Source organism: Molossus molossus, unplaced genomic scaffold (genome assembly GCF_014108415.1).
Source record: "Molossus molossus isolate mMolMol1 unplaced genomic scaffold, mMolMol1.p scaffold_m16_p_9, whole genome shotgun sequence".
In the NCBI taxonomy this organism is placed as follows: Eukaryota; Metazoa; Chordata; class Mammalia; order Chiroptera; family Molossidae; genus Molossus; species Molossus molossus.
The window spans coordinates 51,531,939-51,553,444 of record NW_023425403.1 but is presented as its reverse complement, the minus strand read 5'-3'; the positions used below and the strand labels follow the sequence as shown (position 1 = coordinate 51,553,444).

General features: G+C 36.2%; 1 protein-coding gene across 1 annotated transcript in view; it reads right to left on the bottom strand.

Annotated features, from left to right (window-relative positions):
* The window catches only part of ITGBL1 (integrin subunit beta like 1), a 201,956-nt gene that overhangs the window by 115,057 nt on the left and 65,393 nt on the right, over positions 1-21,506 (bottom strand). The window contains exons 3-4 of the mRNA XM_036250009.1: positions 12,186-12,332; positions 3,222-3,344 (exon numbers count right to left, since the gene is read on the bottom strand). Coding sequence (XP_036105902.1) covers positions 3,222-3,344; positions 12,186-12,332 — 270 coding nt within the window. The remainder of the gene's footprint in view (positions 1-3,221; positions 3,345-12,185; positions 12,333-21,506) is intronic.

Here is a 21,506-nt window from a genome sequence, read left to right as displayed (position 1 = left end):
ATTTTGTGTCTGGATATCACCACACTCTTTCAAACTGTTACCCTACTTGTTTGTTCTTTTGACTAAGAAGTCTGTAATGAATCAGTACTTCATCACTTCCTGCACCCATTTCTAGCAATCTTTCTACAATATTCCTAACAGATGGCAATTCTATTTAACTCAAAATCCCTTTTTATGCTCTCCCTTTTTGTAGTTATGCCATCCAAACATGAAGGTATATTTCTTGTTCTTGTGAATATGACAGAAAACCAGGGTCACCCGAGACTTTGTTTTTAGTCTATTTTTTTTCTGTAGTATAGGAGTTTATGTTTTATCAGAGTCTATGGCTAAAGTCTATGTACTTCTCTCTTTGTTCTCCTACAACCATTATCCCAGAGGATTCATGGGAAACTGGTTGTGAAGCTATTGTTCTTTCTCAGCACTATGGCGTTCCTGGCCAATGGCAAGAGCATCAGCAGGATCTCTTAGGCTTCTCGTCCATCAGGTGAGACTTCCTTCAAGCTGACACACATCAGAAAGATAAAAAAGAACAAGAGATGAAGAGAAACAGTGATCTAACGAGTTATAGAGAAAGAGTCCCATGTATACAATGTCATGTTGTCTGTCTAAATGAGTTATAATTGGGAAATTCATAAAAAAAAAACTTCTTCTTAACTTAACATGACCATTTTTACAACAATTTAATTTTAATTTATTCACTTAGGCAAATATAAAGGCTATCAAGCTTTACATTTATATGTATAATTCCATATTATAATTATAATATATGTATGTATGACACATTTTATTTATGAACTTAAAAATATCTCTGCATGTACACACATGCCAAATATTACATTACCGTGCTGTATCACAAGCCTCAGAAATGTGAGGATTACCCTGGAAAAAAACAAGACAACCGTGTACTAAAAGCTTTTCCTATGAGTCAGTTTTTTAAAAAATTTGATTTATTTCTTTTATTTTTTTTAATCCTCACCCGAGGACATTTTCACATTTATCTTCAGATAGAGCAAGAGGGAGAGAGGGAGAAAGAGAGAGAAACATCGATGTGAGAGAGACACATCGACTGGTTGCCACCCACACAACCCCAACCAGAGCCGGGGACAAACTGCAACCGAGGTATGTGCCCTTAGAGGGAACCAAACCCGGGACTCTCTGGTCTGGAGGCCGATGCTCTAACCACAGAGCTAAACTGGCCAGGGCTAATTTACTTCTTTATCAAGAATTTATTTCCTCTGTAATTTCAGGAAATTTATGTAAGCTGCTATATATGTAAGAATTACCTTGATATTAACAAATGATAAATCTACATTTTTTCACACCCAAAATGTTTGTTTATTTATAAAATTTAGTATTCAATTAGAGTTTTACTAAAAAAAAAAAAAATCACTGAGGTAGAGGTAAAAAAATCATGTAAAGCTAAACCTTTATGCACATATGGAAAATTAATCAGATATTCTTATAACTCAAATAAAAGTACTGTAACAATAAATATCTGAATAATTGTGATTAAATATGATTTTCAGGACAATATACATTCCAGGCAATAAACATCATTGTTTGCTTTGTGTAAACTGATCGAGCAAGAAAATCTCATTTTGAATTGCTTCACTGATGGGCTGTAGAATCACCCCAAACAGAGACTGGTTTCCTGTGAATGACCAGTGGAAAGATCTACAAGCCCAGTCAATGTCACCCACAGAGGATGTTTACCAGAGAACTGGGGTCTGTGGTTAGAGACCTGGCACCATGAAATTGCTTAAGCCTCAAACAAATGGAAATTTAAGTGAAAGGTTGAGAGTTAAACATTTCCTGTTGTGTTCTTTCAAAATTAAATATTTATATTTACACATGCAAATAGACTTTGCTTTGGTGGTCTTCATCAGAACACCCTGGGCCCAAGTACTTTCCCGTTCCCTTCCTCTTTTGATCTGAAATAATTGGAAATGAAACTCCAGGAGGACAAATATATCATATTGGTGGGTGTATTTATCTAATTGTTCTAATTGTTTTGAACTGAACTCTTTAGCAGAATTGTTTGAGCAGTAACTAGCTCAGGTCACTGGCTTGAAAAAAGGAGGCTTTTATATTTATTTGTTTTATCCTGTTGGGTTGTTTAGCAAAGAAACCAGAGAAAAAGAATTGAGCAGACCTAAAATATGAGTATCTGGATATAATTTGTTTTTGTAAACAAAGAGACAGTTTGTCATATGTTATTGACACTTTCTCTATGGTCCTCTGTTTCCTCCTGGCTCCATTTGCCCCTGATCCTTCCAAGAAAATACTCTTGGAATCACCCATTCTGCTTATAGGATAGTATTCCATGGACTGGAATCTTGTCAGAGATAAATGAAATAAGCAAGCTTATCAATAGGAAGATAATTTCACATTAAAATAAACTATAAACAGCAGAGAAGCGTTCACCTAAACTAAAGATATTCTCACTGCTCTCTACTTTTCTCTCCTGTGTCAGTCACTGTTGCAAATTGAAACTCTGGGAACATGCTTGCAGATAGGTAAGGAGAAAAGAAGAACAAAATGGGAGGTGAGGAGATCTTCTCATGAAGATCCACACTCCTGGGCACTGATGCAGTTGTCTTTGGTGTTAGACAGACAGGAACCTGTGCATTCCACTCAAATTGCTGGAATGAACCTGGGTAAGTCACCTAATGAATGTGAAGTACTTATTGCAGTGCTTGGCACTAGCAGGCATGCAATCACTGGCACAACAGAAAAAAACGATTTGAGTAATGGTTGGTGGTACGTAGAAAAGATCATGAAAAATGTTATCTAAGTATGTGTGTGTTGGGGTAGATAAATTCTAGGCTAATAATCCTATTGTCCTCATGTCCCCAGTGATTTAGAAAGGAAAAGAGAATAAAATTAAAACATGCAATTGAAAGACTGGGAGAAAAGGGACAATAAAAGCAGCTAAAGTGAACAGAAAAGATGAAGTCCAATTAGGACCACTTCAGAACTATGTAGTTGGCCTGTTTGGCTTAAGATCTGCCTCTCCTCCGGCAATAATCTGATTTTGCATTGAAAAAGTACAAGTTATTTTGAATGCCTTAACCTAACTTTCCTTATATAAAATGTTTCCCAAATAAACATAGGTTCGTACTAAACTAGTATACTTAGTGAAGAAATTTATAGAGAGACAAAAGTACAATGAAACAAAAAATCAAGTACTTTATTAATTTCTGCAAAGTTAATATACATACCTCCACATATTTCTTCTGTTTCATCATCTATGCATTCTCTATCATCACACTCACAAAATTTACCATAAACGAGTCCATTTCCATCTGAATTATCACACTTACACCTGCCACAATGACATGTACCTAAACCATTAAAACAAAGCAAAAATTAATTTTCAAATGCATACAAGTTATAATTAATGAATTTTAACCTCTTTCACAGAGATAGAAAATTCAAATCAATTTAATATTCAAATTATGTACTTTTTGTGGGTATAAGATAGATAACAAGATATTCTTTTGTTAGATTATTGTACTACAAAAATTCTATTTTCTACTACCACTATTATGATTGACTTCTAATAGTTTAATGAAATTAAATGTGACCTGCTAAGTGCAAAGCTGCCTTGTACATGTCCATCCAATCAATGCATGAATGAATTCTTTCTGATTACACTTGGGTCTGAAGTGAACTAAAGCAGAAAATTCTAAGCTTTGTGAGGGAAATAACCTGCTTATCTGTCTCCCCAGTATTTACTCAATGCTTTGCACAATATTTGAGCATACTATTTATTAACATTTGTGAAATTCATTATCAAATACATAAATGAAAAATGTAGATGCCCTTAATAATTTCACATCCACAGTGTTAAACTGATATGCATATTCTAATGACAAAGGATCAAAGTGGGCTTTCTTAGGCATAGCAACCTATAATCTCACCACAGGGTAAGCAGTTTAGGATGACAGAGGTATTAGAGTCATCTGGTATACCACTAACACATACTCAGCCAAATTTGAGGATTTGACTGCAACCCCTGAGAGTGATTTCACTGAGAGTAAAACAGCATTCAAATGCTATTGAAAAGTAGACTGTCCATTTAAAGAAGTTCCTTTTTAATATTTATTGTTCAATATTTATTATTTTTTTATTTTTTTATCGTTACCCAAGGACGTTTTTTTTTCCATTTTTTGTTCAGATAGAGTGGGAGAGAGACACACAGAGAGAAATATTGACGTGAAAGGAACACATCGAGTGGCTGCCACCAACACAACCAATCAGGGCCGGGTACAAACTGCAACCGAGGTACGCACCCTTAGCAGGAACCGAACCCAGGTCTCTCTGGACCGTAGGCCGACACTCTAACCGCTGAGCCAAACCGGCCAGGGTTATTGTTCAATTTTTAATTGATCATCACAACATTCAACATGAATGAGATTTTACCACTCAACAGACAACACCCTAGACTCTAGAAATAAAACTCAGCTAAATCCTCTGCTCTGAGTTTTATATGAGCAGAACTCAATGTGATAAAATAAATGAAGAAGTGCAAAGTGTTGCAAAAGCAAATAGCAAAGGGATTTAACTGAGAGCTGGAGGTCAAAGATAGGGTCCCTGGAGAAGTAGCTCTTATTTAAGCTGAGACCTGACAACCAAGAGGGAAAAAAAAAAAGCTAAGAGAAATGAGAGATAGTGAAAGGCCCACTTTCCGCAAGAGACAACAGCAGCTTGGCAGGTGTGGCTCAGGGGATTGAGCATTGTCCCAGGCATCAAGAGGTCACAGGTTTGATTTCTGGTCAGGACACATGCCCAGGTTGCGGGCTTAGTCCCTAGTGGGGGGTGTGCAGGAGGCAGCTGATTGATGTTTCTCTCTCACATAGATGTTTCTATCTCTCCTCCTTCCTTCTTTTCTCTCTAAACAATCAATAGAAACATATTTAAAAATATTTTTTAAAAAGAGACAATAGTGCCCTGGCCAGTTTGGCTCAGCAGTTAGAGCGTCAGCCTGCGGTCTGGAGAGACCTGGGTTCGGTTCCCGCTAAGGGCATGTACCTCGGTTGCAGTTTGTTCCCGGCCCTGGTTGGGTCATGTGGGTGGCAACCACTCGATGTGTCCCTTTCACATCGATGTTTCTCTCTCTCTCTCTCTCTCTCTCTCTCTCTCTCCCCCTCCCACTCTATCTGAACAAAATATCTAAAACTGTCCTCGGGTGAGGATAAAAAAAAAAAAAAAAAGAGAGACAACAGCAAAGGCTCTTTGATGACAGAGGAAATAGGATAAAAAAATCAAATACAGCTTGAGTAGAGGCAATAATTTGAAAAGTGGCATAAAAAGAATAAGGCAACTAAAGGTGCAGTTTATAGATGTCTTATAGGTCATGTTAAAAATTTCCAATTATAATCCAAGAATAATGAGAAGCCATACAAATATTTTCAGCAATGAAGTCATGTGATCATTTATTGATTTTTATCAGATTACTCTAGTTGTTGTATGAAGAATAAACTGAAATGAGGAAAAAGTGGATGTGAGGAAAGAATTATTGCATTTGTCTGCATGGAAGAAGGTAGAGGCTGACCAGGGTGATGGGCAGTGAGTTTAGAAAGAATACACCTATTTTTCAGAATAGAGAGAACTTGATGACTAATTAAACATGACTTGGTGAAGGACAGGGAGAAACTAAAGATGATATTGATAATTGACTTGAGCTACTAGATATTAAAAATTTATATGTGACCTACTTGAACGATCATGGATTTAGGACTAAGGCAGACATGTAGCCAAATCCAGGTTTTAATCACCACTAGCTATACCTTTTTGAGGTCAGGACGTTCATTATAACACTCAGATTCCTAATCTACAAATAATATGTACCTCATAGAGCTGCCATGAAGACCAAATGATAAATATCATCCAGTCATCTTTCTAAAAACACTGCTGTGTCTAGTATATAGTAGGCTTTCAGAAAACTTTGGGTTCTTCCTCTTCCCCCACTAAGATACCTAGTATATTTCTCCTGATACACTTTATATTTATGAACCCCTGTTTTCAAACTCTCTGCATGATTCTGTTACTCTAGTCTCTTCAAATTTGCTATTATCTATAAAACTCTTTTTCTCTTACAGTCACATATAAATGGATGATTTTGCAAATTTGAGCTTATTAGTTTTCCTCCCTGAGAATGCACATGTGAATTTTACTTTTATTAAACTTCATTGTCTCATGTTTTCTTCTGAAAACTATTTTAATTTATAAATTTTATTTCAAATCTAATTTTATAATTCATGATATTGCTTCACCTCAATTTTTCCTTTAATTATCACTTTTCTTTTTCATTTTCATATTTATTAATGCTGTCTTTCAACCACTCACATATGCATTCATTTAGTATTCTTGTTACTTATTATATTATTGGCAAACTAGTAGGTGCTATAGGAGATAATAAGATGAATAAAATTAAATCTAAGTAAATCATAGACCAGGAAGGAAGAACTAGATGATCAATAATTTATACAGGGGTGGGCAAGAGTAGTTTTACAGTTGTAATATAAATAAATAATAAGATAAGAAATAATAATGCAAGAATAAAGCATTTCACATACTCACAACTCTCTCTCTCTATATATATATATGCATCCAAAGACATTTGCAGTAGATTTGTGACAAATGCTTTATAGAAAGTATTAACTTAAATCTTCGTCTGGCTTTGTGATGGAGGAAAGGCAAAATAAAGGAGTTCTAGAGTTGGCACTTGACACATGGATAGAATTTCAACAAGTGGAGATGAAGAAAAGACTTGAGATATTGAGGAGAGAGTGTGAGCTAAGGAATCTGAATGGATAATTAAAGAACAGTGAAGCATCTGGTCTATGTTTGGAGGAAAGGGTAAATTGAAGGCAGATAGTAGAGGATTGAGACTATTGGTAAAAAATGTTAGAACTTGATCTGTTGGAATTCCTGGATGCTTCATGGTTTGGGAGTGAGGTATAACATAGGATTATGTGCAGTGGTTATTTTCAGGAAAGATGGGAAGGAACAGTCTCTTCCTATGAATTCTGCAACTTCTCACTGACATCCACACATCAGAACCATTCCTGGCTGATGTGGGAAGTTTACAACAGCTCAGACACTTCCTATCTCACCTACTAAGTAGAATTCACAATCAAGGCTCCGAGATACAGCATATGGAAGACCAGTCAAAAGTGCCAGACTCCTGTGTTCAAGCTATGTCATACTTCTCCTCTTTTTTTGGTTGCCATTTAATTCCATTTCTAGGATTGGTCTTCTCCTTTATGCTAGATTATTTTAGCTCAGATTTATCAATTTAATATAGCCGTTTCTCTTTAAGATGACTTCCTAGTCTTGGACATTAGCCTATATACCCTTCTGCAATGGCATCACGCTTCACTTCTCCCTGCAGACTGTGCTTGCCTTTCTGGGCCCCAACAGAGTCAGAGGAATCCATTAGTCCCCACCTCCATCTTATGCCCAGCTCCATTTACCTCCATTCCCCCTTCTGCTCCAAGCTACTTCAGGAAAGAGAACTCACGAGCTAATGCAGTTTGGGGGGAGTGGTCCTGATCTACGTTGGTAGACATAATCATTAAAAGAAAGACAGGTGAGAATGAGATTGTCAAAGTAAACTTGAAAGGCTTAGATACTGAAAGAAGAGTAAGAAAGAAAGAAAAGATTAAGTGTAATACAGAACATGAATTTACCCTGTGGCCCAGCAAGTGTAAATTTTAGTAATTTACACTGAAGATAAACATCCAAAGATATGAAAGTATATATGCACCAGTTCATTTTTGTATCAATATTTGTAATTTCAAAATAGTGGAAACTGCCTAACTGCCCAAGTATAGATTTATTATGTCACCTGTATAGAACTGAGCCCTATGCATTTGGAAAAAAATGAGTATGTTTTCTCTCTACTAATATGGAGTCAATTCTATGATATAATGTTGAGTGACAAAGGTACAAAAGAACACTTATAGCATGCTATCTTTGACATGGGAAAAAGGAATTTTTTTTAATTACCAAAAATAAATACATACACAGATAAAGTAGAAAGCAATAAAAATAATGAAAGGTTTAAGGAAGAGAGTAATGATTCACTAAGTAAACTTTTTTGCAAAGTTTTGACTTGGAAACATGTTTATTTTCCATATATTATAAAATAAAATGAAATCAGTAGAGATAGGAAAAGAAAAAAAACAACACACCTAAAACTGAAAGCAATCTCATATAAGTAAGCTCAATTATATTTCAAATGAGTACACAACTACACTGAAGGGGGCGGGGAGAATTCAAGTAACTTGTGAATACAGAATTTGACTATATACGTCTTGGGCATAATTGGGGTGGGGTGGAGGTGAGAGAGGGGGTGGTTTGCAAATCCTGAGAATATTTTGGTAGATCTTTTTTTGTATAGAGGTGTGTATGACTCAATTTCAAAATCAATTTTAGATGTAGTATAGGATTGAGCAAATGAGTAAATTGATGTTGAAGATAGAGTTCTCACTGTGGAAAATGAGACATCCAAATACAAAAGGGAATAAACAAGAAGTAATCTTGTGGGGATAGACAGGAGTTCGATATATTGGTGTGAATTCATTATTTTAAAATATGCTTATGTGTGTGTATGTACATGCATATGTATATGCACGTTTGTATGTGCATTTGTCTGTATGTATATATGTTCATGCATGTATTCACGAGCCTCTTGGCAGAAAAGGCCAAGAAGCAAATACACCCCGGTTGCAATAAGCATCTCTAGTGCTCACAACTTTTATTCTTATATCATTCTTCGCGAAAAGAAACCAGGCTCTTTGGGACAATGGTTGATTCCAAAGCTGTTGCAGGATAGGACCGATATGACTATGAAATATTTTTATGGCAGAAAGTACAGAAGTGCTAAAACAAAGCACAATCCAATAATGGAGGCACGCCACCAGGACTGAGAAGCTTGTTTGAAGGGGCACCAGTAGTCTAATCTGGGGTCATGTGAACACCGGAATAATTACATACAGTAATGAATAAGGAACCACCGAAATAATGGGAACTGTGATCCTAGTCTGATAATAAATCAATAAGCAAACAAATAATTGGTAGATGAGACAAGACTCTCATTTGTGGTAGAATACTGACTGCCAATTGGTAAATATGGAGGGAAGGTTAGAGTTTGGAAATCATCATTCTTCAATCATCATTATAAATACTGAATCAGGTGAGAGTTGCCCATGGATAGTGAATTGGGATATCTTATTGGCACTGTTATAATAACCCAGTTATTAATTAACAGGAAAGGAGTAAAGGGGAGACTAGATAATATAGGCATGCCATTTGTGCCAGAAGGCTGCAATTTAGATGTAAGCCCAGGAAGGTCTGGGTAATGTGGGAAGGTGCTTGCCTGTCAGTCATACCTGGGAACAGGGCAGTGGCCAGAGTAGGCCTATGGACACAGCCACTGAAAACATGGTTAGATTTGATATTTAAACTCCTAAACAAAGAGAGTTCTCTCTTGGCTCTCTCTCTTGCTTACTCGTGCTCCTGGCTCTCTTGTTGCAGGAGGAGCATTCCCCTGTATTCGCCCACATGGCCCACAGCCATGTGGACTCCACTCAGTGGACTAATGGACTATGACTAGCCTGATGCCTAATGCTATACTGGACTCAATTCCACCATGGAACAGAAGCTTGGGACATGGCTTGCTTCTAGCTCTGCTGAATTCCCAGAATTCCCAGAAGCTACCCTTCTTCCAGGACTGGACTAAGGAAAATGGGACTTTGTAAACTGACAGATATAACTCTACATAAATAAAAATTACTCATTTTCCTGTGGGAGTCTTAGAAAATTTTTTTTTCTCAAGGCATCACAAGAAACCTACCCCAACTAGCAACGAAGAAATTCCGCCACTACAATTCTCTGGTAACATCATGAATTGGGATATCTTATAATTTCAAAGTGTTTCCTTACAGACTACTCATTTCTGACAACAGTAAAATCAGTCATTACAGAGCTGAGACATCAGACAACACCTTGACCAGGTGATCAAAATTAACCTCACTAGGGAGAGTAGATGGACATTTTGTACTTCCAGGTAACACATCTTGAGAACACATAATCATCTATTTAGTATTTCAGCTAAGGATGTATAATACGAACCTAATCATGAGGACTCAACAGAAACTCTATTTAAAAAGAAGTTGGGGACAATTTTCTTCAAAATCGTCAATGCTACAATGCCATTATCTGTGGACCTGGTCCAGTTTAAAGGAGGCTAAAGAGAGATGACCACTCAATGTAACAGTGCCCCTAGACTGAATCCTATACAGGGGTAGGGGGGACTATAAAGGAAATTGTTGGCTTAACCGAAAAAAAATGGAACATGAATGGTAGGTTACATAAAAATATATCAATGTTAAAAAATATAGGGGTACAAATATCTGAGAAATGTGTTTTGTGCCTTATTAACTGTTTTTTATCTGTTAAAATAATTCTGTAAGTTTTCTTCTTAAAGATAATGTAGTGAATCACATGTTTAGATTTTTTTCTGTTCAAACATCTTTGGATTCCTGCTCTAACATCTACTTGTCATTAATGTATTATTAAAAAGAAAATAATCATACCCTGAATTTAATTTGAAAACAAAATAAACAAATCCAAAAAATGACGAACAAAGAAACAAACAAAATTCAAGTCTTACTACTTAAAGAAGTTTGGAAAGCATGAAGTTTTCAAAACAAAGAGGCTGTGTGGGGGCGGGAAGGGAGGAGTGTGTGGGTGTGCACACATTTGAAGGAATGGGTGTTATGAGCTGAAAGTAGAGAAATCCTACTGAGAGGAAAGAAAAGACTGAAGTACTGAAAGAAGTAAGAATATCAGTACATACAGAAAGTAACCTGACAGCTGAGACCATTTGTCCTGGTCCTTGATTGGTCCACTCACACCTTGCATTGGGTATGGACCTGATTCCTACAAGCAAAACAACCTCACTGCACTTAGTCTGCACAGAGCAATTTGTCACAATCAAACATTGTGGAAAGGTTTTAGCTGATTGCAGGACTTCACCTGAGCTTCAGGAGGGAAGATATTCATTCATGTAGTAAAATCCTTGCCTATAACAGAAGAGCAGTGGCTCAGAAGACTGGATCTATATAAGAATTACACAAGAGCTTTAAAAACCAACTGTAATTCAGATCATACCCTAAGACAACTGAACCACAGCTTCTAGTTTAGGACAAAGGCATTCTCAAGTTCAACCAGATTGAGAAAAGCTGACTTTGAGGCTCCATGTGCCCCAATGTTAAAAAGAGTATTTAAGTATAGTAATACTGGCTGAAAACCATTGAAACGGAAACTGTAATTGTGTGTGTTGTTTTTTAATCCTCACCCGAGGATATTTTTCTATTTCTCTTCAGATACAGTGTGAGGGTGGTGGGGAGAGAGAGAGAAGGAGAGAGAGAAACATCGATGTAAGAGAGACACATCGACTGGTTGCTCACACATGACCTTGACCAGGGCTGGGGACGAACCACAACAGAGGTATGTGCCCTTGACCTGAATCAAACCCACGACTCTTTGGTCTGTGGGCCGACGCTCTAACTACTAAGCCAAACTGGCCAGGGCTGTTGTGTGTTTTTTTAATAGGGTTTTGGTAATTAATTTTAACAGCTTCTCTGTGAATTTCAAAAAATATTTTAAAATAATTTCTGTGAAATATAAAACTATTTTGGTCAAATGAGGAATCTTGCTGTCACTATATTCTTCAGTGAATTTCACATCGTGCATCTGAAACTTCTATTTAATTAAAAAGGTTTGCTTCTATTTGATGTTAAGGTATAAATTCAAAGCACCCTTGATCTGTAACAGAAAATAATTAAGTCAGTTTATATAATTCCTTTTTCAAAGATTAAATTCAGCATTCAAAATCAGGGCTGACAATTTACATCAATTATTATTGAGGTGTTGTTTCCAATGAATATCCTACTTGAACGAGGCATTTGGAACAGCTGGAGAATATCGAACATGCCAGTCTCAGCAAGAAAACATTTTGTTTCTATTGATTTATCTGAATTTCATTTCTAAAAAGTATACTCAAAAGTGATTCATTCAGAGGATCAACACTTCTCAATGCCTACGTACTTCCATTAAAAACCCAAATTTTATTATTTCACATAACAATTTTCGTAAGATAAAATTCTTACCTGCATTAGAGCAGATGATGTCTTGAGAATTCTTACACATTTGATTACTTTTTTTCTTTGTCAGGTCACAATTAGTCGGGTACTGGCAAGCATCACCAGACCATCCTTTGTCACATTTGCACTTTCCACAGTCACACTTACCGTGGCCTGAGGATTTAACAACATCCAGTTATACTCAAATTGTTTTCCAAAAAAAAAATCACTGTAACTCAAAGACTTAAGAATAATGTTGGTTCACAACTGAGCTATAATGAATTCAAACACATATATATTACAGTGACTAAAAGGTAATGTGATTATATACAGTGTAATGAAGTATGCAAATTTTATTTAAATAATCAATTTTGATAAATCAGGCTAAAACGTTCATTTATAAGTTATATTTATCAGGATAGATAATAAACCAGAAGTGTAATAAATCACATTAGAAAATTAGCATAGAAAAAAATATTCACTTTGTACCTCCACATTGTGAAGACAAAAGCCTAATATAAATTATTTTCATGTAAGTACATTTTATAACATACAAAACTACAGAGTCTAAGTAAGGAATCTTACATGAATCTCCACTAAACTGAACTTTGGCTATACATATACACACCACACACACACACACACACATATATATATATATATAGAGAGAGAGATACAGATATAGATATAGATATGAACAGAGATAGAAATGATAGAGCTAGAGCTGGAGCTAGAGCTAGAGAGAGAGAGAGAGAGAGAGAGATCACGTTGGGTAAGATTGACATGAAAGTTAAGTATATATCTTATTTCTCAATGAGGAAACTTGGTTCAAGAATCAAAAGTATATGACCCATATTCATCTATTGCCATGAAAATTTCTCAACATTTCATGCTCTTAAATTAGCGTTCTGCTGTTTTTATTACTAAGATCATTAACTTCATTAAAGTCTGCTTGATGAAGCCTACTAATGTTTTAATTGACTACATATTAGTCTGGCCAAAGTTCACAATATGTATGTACAATCTTTGGTCCTTGTCCTCAAATAATTTATAAATTCAAAGTTGAGACTGATATACTAAGAGAATAATTTGTTTAACCTTGTGTTAAGTTGAGCGATACAGTCTAGGACTTATAGAAATAAAAAGGGAGAGACTTTCTGAACTTCCTTTACCTTTAAATAGGCTTTGAAAGGTGAGGAGAGCTTGAATGGTTTGCAGGGAGATTATTCTTATATTACTTAAGATAATAATAGTATGTCTTAAGGCCTGAAATTCATAGACCACAATGGAATGAAATCATTGATTTGGTGCCAACAGTTATTCAATGTAGCAGCCAAAATCCACATGATGAGGTCCAGATGGTCACTCAGAATGAATGGCTCAAAGGCGTACCATTTGGGCATATTCAGCAGAGCCTGAATCATTGATTGGCTGTGACTTTAAAACTCCTCTGTGTGTGACCCAGTCCATGTAAATGTTTCTATTCCTGTTGCATTTTTCAAATTAATTATTCTATTTCACAAACAAAACCTTGCATGCACCCTAATTGCAATTCACTTCATCCAGTGCACATTACTCTGTCAAATTGATTGTATCATTTTGCATTCCTGTCTGGCCCCACATGATAATGTTAATCTCGGCCAACTTGTTATCATTCACAAACATAAGTGATTTCTCCTGCCAACCATCCAGTCTATTTATAAAAGTATTAAGCCAAATTCTTGAAGGAGCTAAGCCTCTTTGGTAAATAACGTGTCTTGGTAACTATAAGGACTTTTAAACAATATTAGTGTATTAGATTGAACCACATGAAATTGTTACTTTTATTAGTTGAATATCAGGTATTTCTTATGGTTCATGCCAATTCAAAGCTTCATATCAACAAAACTGATAATAGAAATGATTTAGAAGTTAAAGGAATATGGTAGTAATGATTTGCTAAATCTGGAATAAAAGAATACTCAATGTTTGTTTTATATAGATGGGACACCTTATCTGGAGATAAATATATACTTTTTTTTAAAACAAAATAATCTTCAGACCATTTTAACTCTTCATCCACAGTTAATAAGAGCTTTGGCAGACCTCAGGGAATACGGTTGCTTTATTGTTGTAGCAATCTTCATTAAAGTGTCAATAACATGGCTTTGAAAGAGATCCCATTTTTCAAAATAATTTATCTATTGTGTATTAGCTTTCTGGGGCTTCACACAAAGTACCACAAACTGAATGGCTTAAAAAACAGAAATAACTCTCTCACAGTTCTGTAGCCCAGAAACCCGAAAACCAAGCGTTAGCAAACGGTTCCTTCTAGAGGATCTTGGGAAGAACTCTTGCACAGTTTTCTCCTAGATACTGGTCTTTTCCTACAAATTTGGGGTTTATTGGTTTCTGATAGTTTAATTTCAATCTCTATTTCTGTCTTCACATGGCGTTTTGATCTCTGGGTGTGTGCCTCTGCATTTTTCTACTTACAAGTGCAGTCATTGGATTTAGAGCCCATCCTACTCCAGTATGACCTCATATAAACTAAATTACATCTTCAAGGACCCTATTTTCAAATGTCACAATCACAGGCTTCAGGTGTTAGGACTTCACATATCTTTTAGGAGAACATAGTTCAACCCACAATAGTTGCAAATAATATATCCTAATTATTTTCTTTTCTAAGTTAAATTCATGTAAAAGATGGGGCAATTTTTCCTCCTATACATAACAAATTGGTTAGGGCCGGCAGCAAGCCACCTCTCCTCCCCACTTCTATCCTGCCCTGGGAGAGGCCTGAAATTTCTACAGACACCTGGGGTTAAATTCACATTTGGTTCCATAGCTCTGCCAGTCCCTCCCCCACGCAGTTCCTCCCACAGTAGTTGCTCCTTAACCACCAACCCAGCCTAAAGACAACTGAACTGCCATAGATCAGAAGGGAAACACAACAGGCTCTCAAAGAGAGTTGGGGGCTTTTGGGGTGAAGAGTCCCAGGTCCCAGACACCTCAGTCAAGGAGAGCAAAGATGGAAAGCACCAGAGTTCCAGGTGGCCACCTCCCCTTGGCTTCTCAGACATACTACACCATCCTGACCTTGAGAATAAATGGCCAAGAAGAGGTAGAGCAAAACCCCTAAATCATGAGGTCCAGAACAAGATTTCAATTGCACAGGCCAAAGGATAGCCCTTGACCAGAGGTACGTGAAATCCTAACCAGTAAAGCATTCACCATTCCTGGATGCCTAGACCAGCGACTTTCAACCTTTTTTATCTCATGGTACACGTAAACTAATTACCAAAATTCTGCAGCACACCAAAAAATATATCATATTTTTTGCCAGTCTGACAAAAGAATAGATATAATTATGATTCATTCACACCAGAAGGCTATTTTTGTATTCTCTGCTGTCATTTTTTTATTTGGCAACTGGAGGATAAAGAGGTCACGGCCCCTGACTAAATGTCCGGTATTGAATATTTAAAATTTCATGTCACACCGGTTGAAAATCACTGGTCTACACCATTCCCGTTCTGATTCTTCTCCAGAGAAGTCAATTTCCACAACTACAAAATGCAGTCTTAAAATAAACAATTCAACATGCTTGACAATAAATCTGCTGCCCTTCAAATAAGTTCCTAAGGAATTAAAAAACAAACAAACAAAAAACACACACACACAAAAAAACCAACAACACAAAAAATAAGAGTGTCAGAGAAATGCCAAAACAACTCCCTGCCAAAATAATGAAGATGGAAAAGTAAAAGGCAATTGTTTCCAGGGCTGGCAGTGGTGTAGGGAAGACAAACCACAGCAGAGAGCAAAATTCAATAGTTTAGTCTCCTTTTTAGGTAAGAATTCGGAGGCCTGGCTGGCTTTCTCCAGTATTTCCCACTAAGCCGGGGCCTTTCATCTCCACAGATGAAGGAAAAGCATTCCAACAAACACTGAATAAAAAATTGTAATTTTTTTTAAACAATGCAGCAACAGCGTCACCATTTTTTCATGGTCCCTTTAACCCAGGTAATGCAAAAGCAGTGGTGATGAACTCAATAAAGTACGTTTATGCACAATGGAGGAGAGTTGGCGGTATTTATTTTTAAATGAAAACAAGCTGTTTTAAAATGGAAAAAAAGACTTTACCAGTACTGAAGAACTTTTAAAAATCAATCAGCCATTTCTAAATACCAGTGAAAAATAATTATACTTTTCTTTGGCAAATATACGGAAGAAAAAATAAAGATGGGGGAGACAGCCCTCATCTTGCTTTTTCAAGTTTACTGACATTTTGGATGGAAATAAACTGTCCAAATGAATGTGTTTATTGGATTAGCTATATGTCTTTGGTTTCAGTCCTCTTGAAGTCTTAAAAAGGTAAAAAGTAGATAGATGATGATAGATAGATAGATAGATAGATAGATAGATAGATAGATAGATAGATAGATAATAGATAGATGATGATAGATGATAGATAGATAGATAGATAGATAGATAGATAGATAGATAGATAGATAGATATAGATAGATAGATAAGGAATAGGATGAATGGATAAAAAAGATGTGAATATTATTCAGCCATGAGAAAGAAGAAAATTCTGCCTTTTGGGACAACGTAGATAAATTTTGAGGGCATTATGCTAAATGAGGTGTCAGAAAGACAAAAACTGTGTGATCTCACTTAGGTATAGAATCTAAAAAACAAACAACAACAACATAAAGCAAACTCATAGAAAAAAATATCAGATTTGTGGAAACTAGAGGCAAAAATTGAGGAGTACGTGAAATGGGTGAAGGGGATCAAAAGGTACCAACTTCCTGCGATAAGTAAGTGCTGAGGTATAATAAACAACACATTGTCTGTAGTTAGCACTGCTATGTGGTATATTTGAATGTTGTTAAGAGAGTAAATCCTTAACATGGATGAAGAGTTCTCATCACAAGGAAAATAATATTTTCTTTTTTTTTCTTTGTACCTACATTAAATAATAATTTTTAATCATTATTCATTACTATTGACAATAATTTTATCATATAGAAGACAGAATGGATGTTTCAAAAATGATTCTGGGTGTCAAATTAGCTAGGTATACCACTGATGAGGCCTCATGGTAACTGAAATTTAAACACCCAGCTGAACCTGCAAATCTATTTGCTTTGGTCAAATATGTACATTCCAAAGACCTGACTTGTGTATTATTTTTCAGTATTTCAAACATGCTCACTTAATAACAGACACACTAAATTTTTCTCCTATTCTTTCCGAGCTACTATAGATTCCCCAACCTTTCCCAGGTACAAAAAACAAAAGAACTAACTATGCCACATCTAAAGTTCTATGAAAAGATTGTAAAAGGATCCCTTACTTATGATAGTATTACAATTATCATGGTTTTGAGATAGAAACTTGACAATTTTCAAGATGGGGCACAGTGTCTTGCTTCTCAGGATAACAAAAAACAACTTAGGTATATCTGCTTCCCAATCCTGAGAGCATTCCAATGTGAACAATGGAAGAATTCAGTGTGAAAGAGACCTTTGCCCTAGAAATTAAAAGGTCTGGACTCTCTTCCTGTCTGGACACTAATCAGCCCTGTGACCTTGGCCAGGAAAATGGAAACTAAGAAAAGGAAACCAATAATAACAGGCTACTAGGTACCATGATAGTTCTTTATACAGGCTAGTCTATTTAATTTCCATAAGGAGCCAGAGAGAGAGATTTTGTTTGCAGGTTTTACAAATACGAGGACTAAAGTATAATTAGCTTGCTCAATGCCACATAGTTTGTAAACTGAAACGCTGTGTTTTCCCGTTACACCCAGCATTATCTGTTTAGTGGCACTACAACAGACTGGAGAGGATCCTTTTGTTCTAGGGAAGGCGGTGCCAGCAAAAGCTGTGGCCTGGTGGCTTGAAGGCTCTGCTTTAGCTTTTGCTGTTTCCTTTCGGGACTCACAGGCACAGCACTGGAGTAGTCATCACACCCGGTGAAAGAACGCTAACGGTAAAATGAAAAGACTTTATTATTTAAAATGAAAGAATGCTGGAGCTGACAGATAGAAGAATTCAGGAATCTACGCCTCAGGGGGCTCATCTGCAAAAGTAAGAGTTGGACTAGCTAACCCCAAGATTCCTTTCATCTTGAAAATTCCATAAATAATTGTGACCTCAATTATTTTCTTTGTCTCCTAACAAAGCAAAGTGGTTCCCCCAAATGGGCATGCAACATATTAATACAAGATAATGGCACTAGACATTAATTGTTGCCAAATCTTATTTGCTACTGAAAACAACCATGAACAGTTAAAATCCTATTTGCTTTTAAAAGCACCCTTTAAAATATTGTAGGTCATCCTGATATGTTTATTTTTAAAGTGAGTTTGGCATGAATACTGCTAAAATTAAGAGATTTTTAAATTAGAATTCTGGTAACCTGAGATTGAAGAATAAAATATAAATTATAGCCAATAAGACAATATTTTGGCTGAATCTTAGGTAGTAAATTTTATAAAGCCAAACATATAATTATATATCAAGTTCATGCAAGAATCACACCACACACACACACACACACACACACACACACTAGCTTGTGGATTCAAGAAACCTAGTTGTTAGGATAAATTCTTTCAAAACTGGCTTTGTCACCTTCAACAGAGTAGTTAGTTTTTTAACTCTTTGAACTTTACTAGTCTTACTTTTTTTGGTCAGCTAAGTTAAAAATGTACATCTCTCAGTATTTCTTGAAGGATGCAGGATATATCTCTTTAAGGGGGCATTATTAGACCTGTCTCTCCCACCCTGTTTCATCCACTTTTCCCAAGAAACTGGTGCTCCCTTCTGTATCTGAAAATCCATGGTACTCAGAGCCTAAGCTGTATTTCTCAGGTGTCTTGAAAAGGGAATGAGAACGAGAAATGACCACTGGACCAGATGACAGAAGTGCTCAATTTTCTTTTCCTCTTTCTAGTTTCTAGTTGTAAGATTTTATTCATTGGAAAGCTTCTTTTGTGTGCAATTAAAAAAAAATTATGTATATAATTATATATATAATTTTAGTTTCTGCCTTGGTCTTTTGTCCTCTGTTGGGTTATTGATACAGGAGTGTCTGTATCCACTGACAGAAGCCATTTAAGCCTTAAAAACTTAATATCCACCAATGATATTTCTTAGTCGGTGGAAATGAACAGAATCAAACTGGAATCCAAGAATCTCAGAATATTGTAACCAGAGCAGGGGACCTTGGACTAGTGAATCTCCTCAGTTGTACTGGGGAAATAAAAGGAATATTACTCAGCCATAAAAAAGAATGAAATCTTACCATTTGTGACAGCATGAATGGACTTGGTAGATATTATGCTAAGTAATATAAGCTAGAGAAAAATACCATGTGATATCATTTATATGTGGAATCAAAAGAACAAAATAAATGAACAAAATTTTAAAAAGTAAAGCCCCACCCTTACCATTAACTTCTTCTACATTATAAATTGGACATTATATTGGATAAATATTAAAAATATTCTTTACCAATTTATGTTAACCCTTTTCACTGCAAGTTCTACTGGTTGTCCACAGAGAAACTCTGTATATGGCCTTGTTCCTACAGCATTGACGAAATGTGCATCAAAACGGAGACAACTATCTCCTCCATGAGGCTGTGTAACGCAGGGCCTCAGTGCGTGGGCTCCAGAGACAGGTTGCATAGGTCCTACCACTTACTAGCTGGTTAACATTGGGTTAATATTTAATTAGTTTCTTAGAGCTGCCTTAACAAAGCACCACAAACTGGGTGACTCCAAACAACAGAAACTAATTCTTTCACAGTTCTGCAGGCTAGAAGTTCTAAACCCAGGTGTCAGCGGGATCATGGCTGCTTGAGACTCGAAGTAGAAGCCTTCCTTGCCTTGCCCTAGCTTTTAGTGGGAGCCAGCAATCCTTGGAGATCCATACTTTGCAGCTACATTACTCCAGTCTCTGCCTCTGCTGTCACATGATCACCTATCATGTGTCTGTATGTGTCTCTTCTCAACTTACAAGAATAACAGTCATATTGAATTCTGGACCACCCTACTCCAGTGTAAATTCATCTGAACTCTTTACATTTGCAATGACCCTATTTCCAAACAAGGTCACATTCTAAGGTACTGGGGGTTAGGATTTTTCAACATTATATTTTTAAAGGACACAAATTAATCTATAACACCTCTCATGAGCTCTGCTTCGTCTGTAAATTGTGGACAAAATACTAACACCTATCTCACAGGGTTGTTATGGAATCAAAATAATTCATGCCCATAAATCACTTAAACCACTGCCCACCCTTATTATTACAATCTATACTGAAGGTACTGGGGGAGCAGGTCACCCTAACACAACTGTCATGATAATCATAATCCTAAACTTAAGTGCAGAGTAAAAAGTGAATATTAAGGGAAAATTCTGACTCATGCTTCCCCCTCTCCCACACTGCACAGAAAAATCCCTGATTCAGTACTAATAGTGCATCTAGGCTACAGGGATAACAATGTTTCCTGGAGGAGTGCACTTAAATACATACTTATTTATATGTGTGTGTATCTGTGTATTTTATATATTTTTTGTTAATCCTCACCCAAGGATATTTTTTCCATTGATTTTAGAGAGAGTGGAAGAGAGAGAGAGAAGGAGGGAGGTAGAGAGAGAAAGAGAGAAAGAGAAACATTGATGTGAGAGAGACACATTGATTGGTTGCCTCCTGCACACACCCTGACTGGTGCCAAAAATGGAACCTGCAACCCAGGTACATGTCCCTGACTGAGAATTGAATCTGTGACCCTTCAGTGTGCGGGCCAACGCTCTAACCACTGAGAACACCGACCAGGCCTGCGTATTTCTTCTTTTTATGGTTCCTTAAAATTCCCCACATTCCTACTAGACTTTGGCATTAGATGCCTTTGGGAAAGCACCAAAAATACTTAAAGCAGCAAAAATGTTGATCTTTTTTATTTTGAGCCAAGGTCCTGACAAATTGGTAGTTTCCAAAATGTGGTGGTGATCATTTAGGGTGTGCACAAGAAGTTATTTTGGATGCAAGAAGAAAAGGGGGGAAAAAAAAACTAGAATTAATAATTATGCTTATTTTTATTTTGTCTTTAAGAATTATTATTTTAACTATTTTATATATGCAATTTATATGATATACATCCATATGAACTATAAATGAGTACACATATACATGGATAAATAAATTTTTTAAATATATGATCAGAGTTTTGACACAAGTGATTTAAGAAATAGATTTGTAAAGTTATGAGGAAAATTCTATTTCTTAAGCTAGGTGGTAGAGAACAATATTGTTTGTTGTTGTTGTTACCTTTTACATTT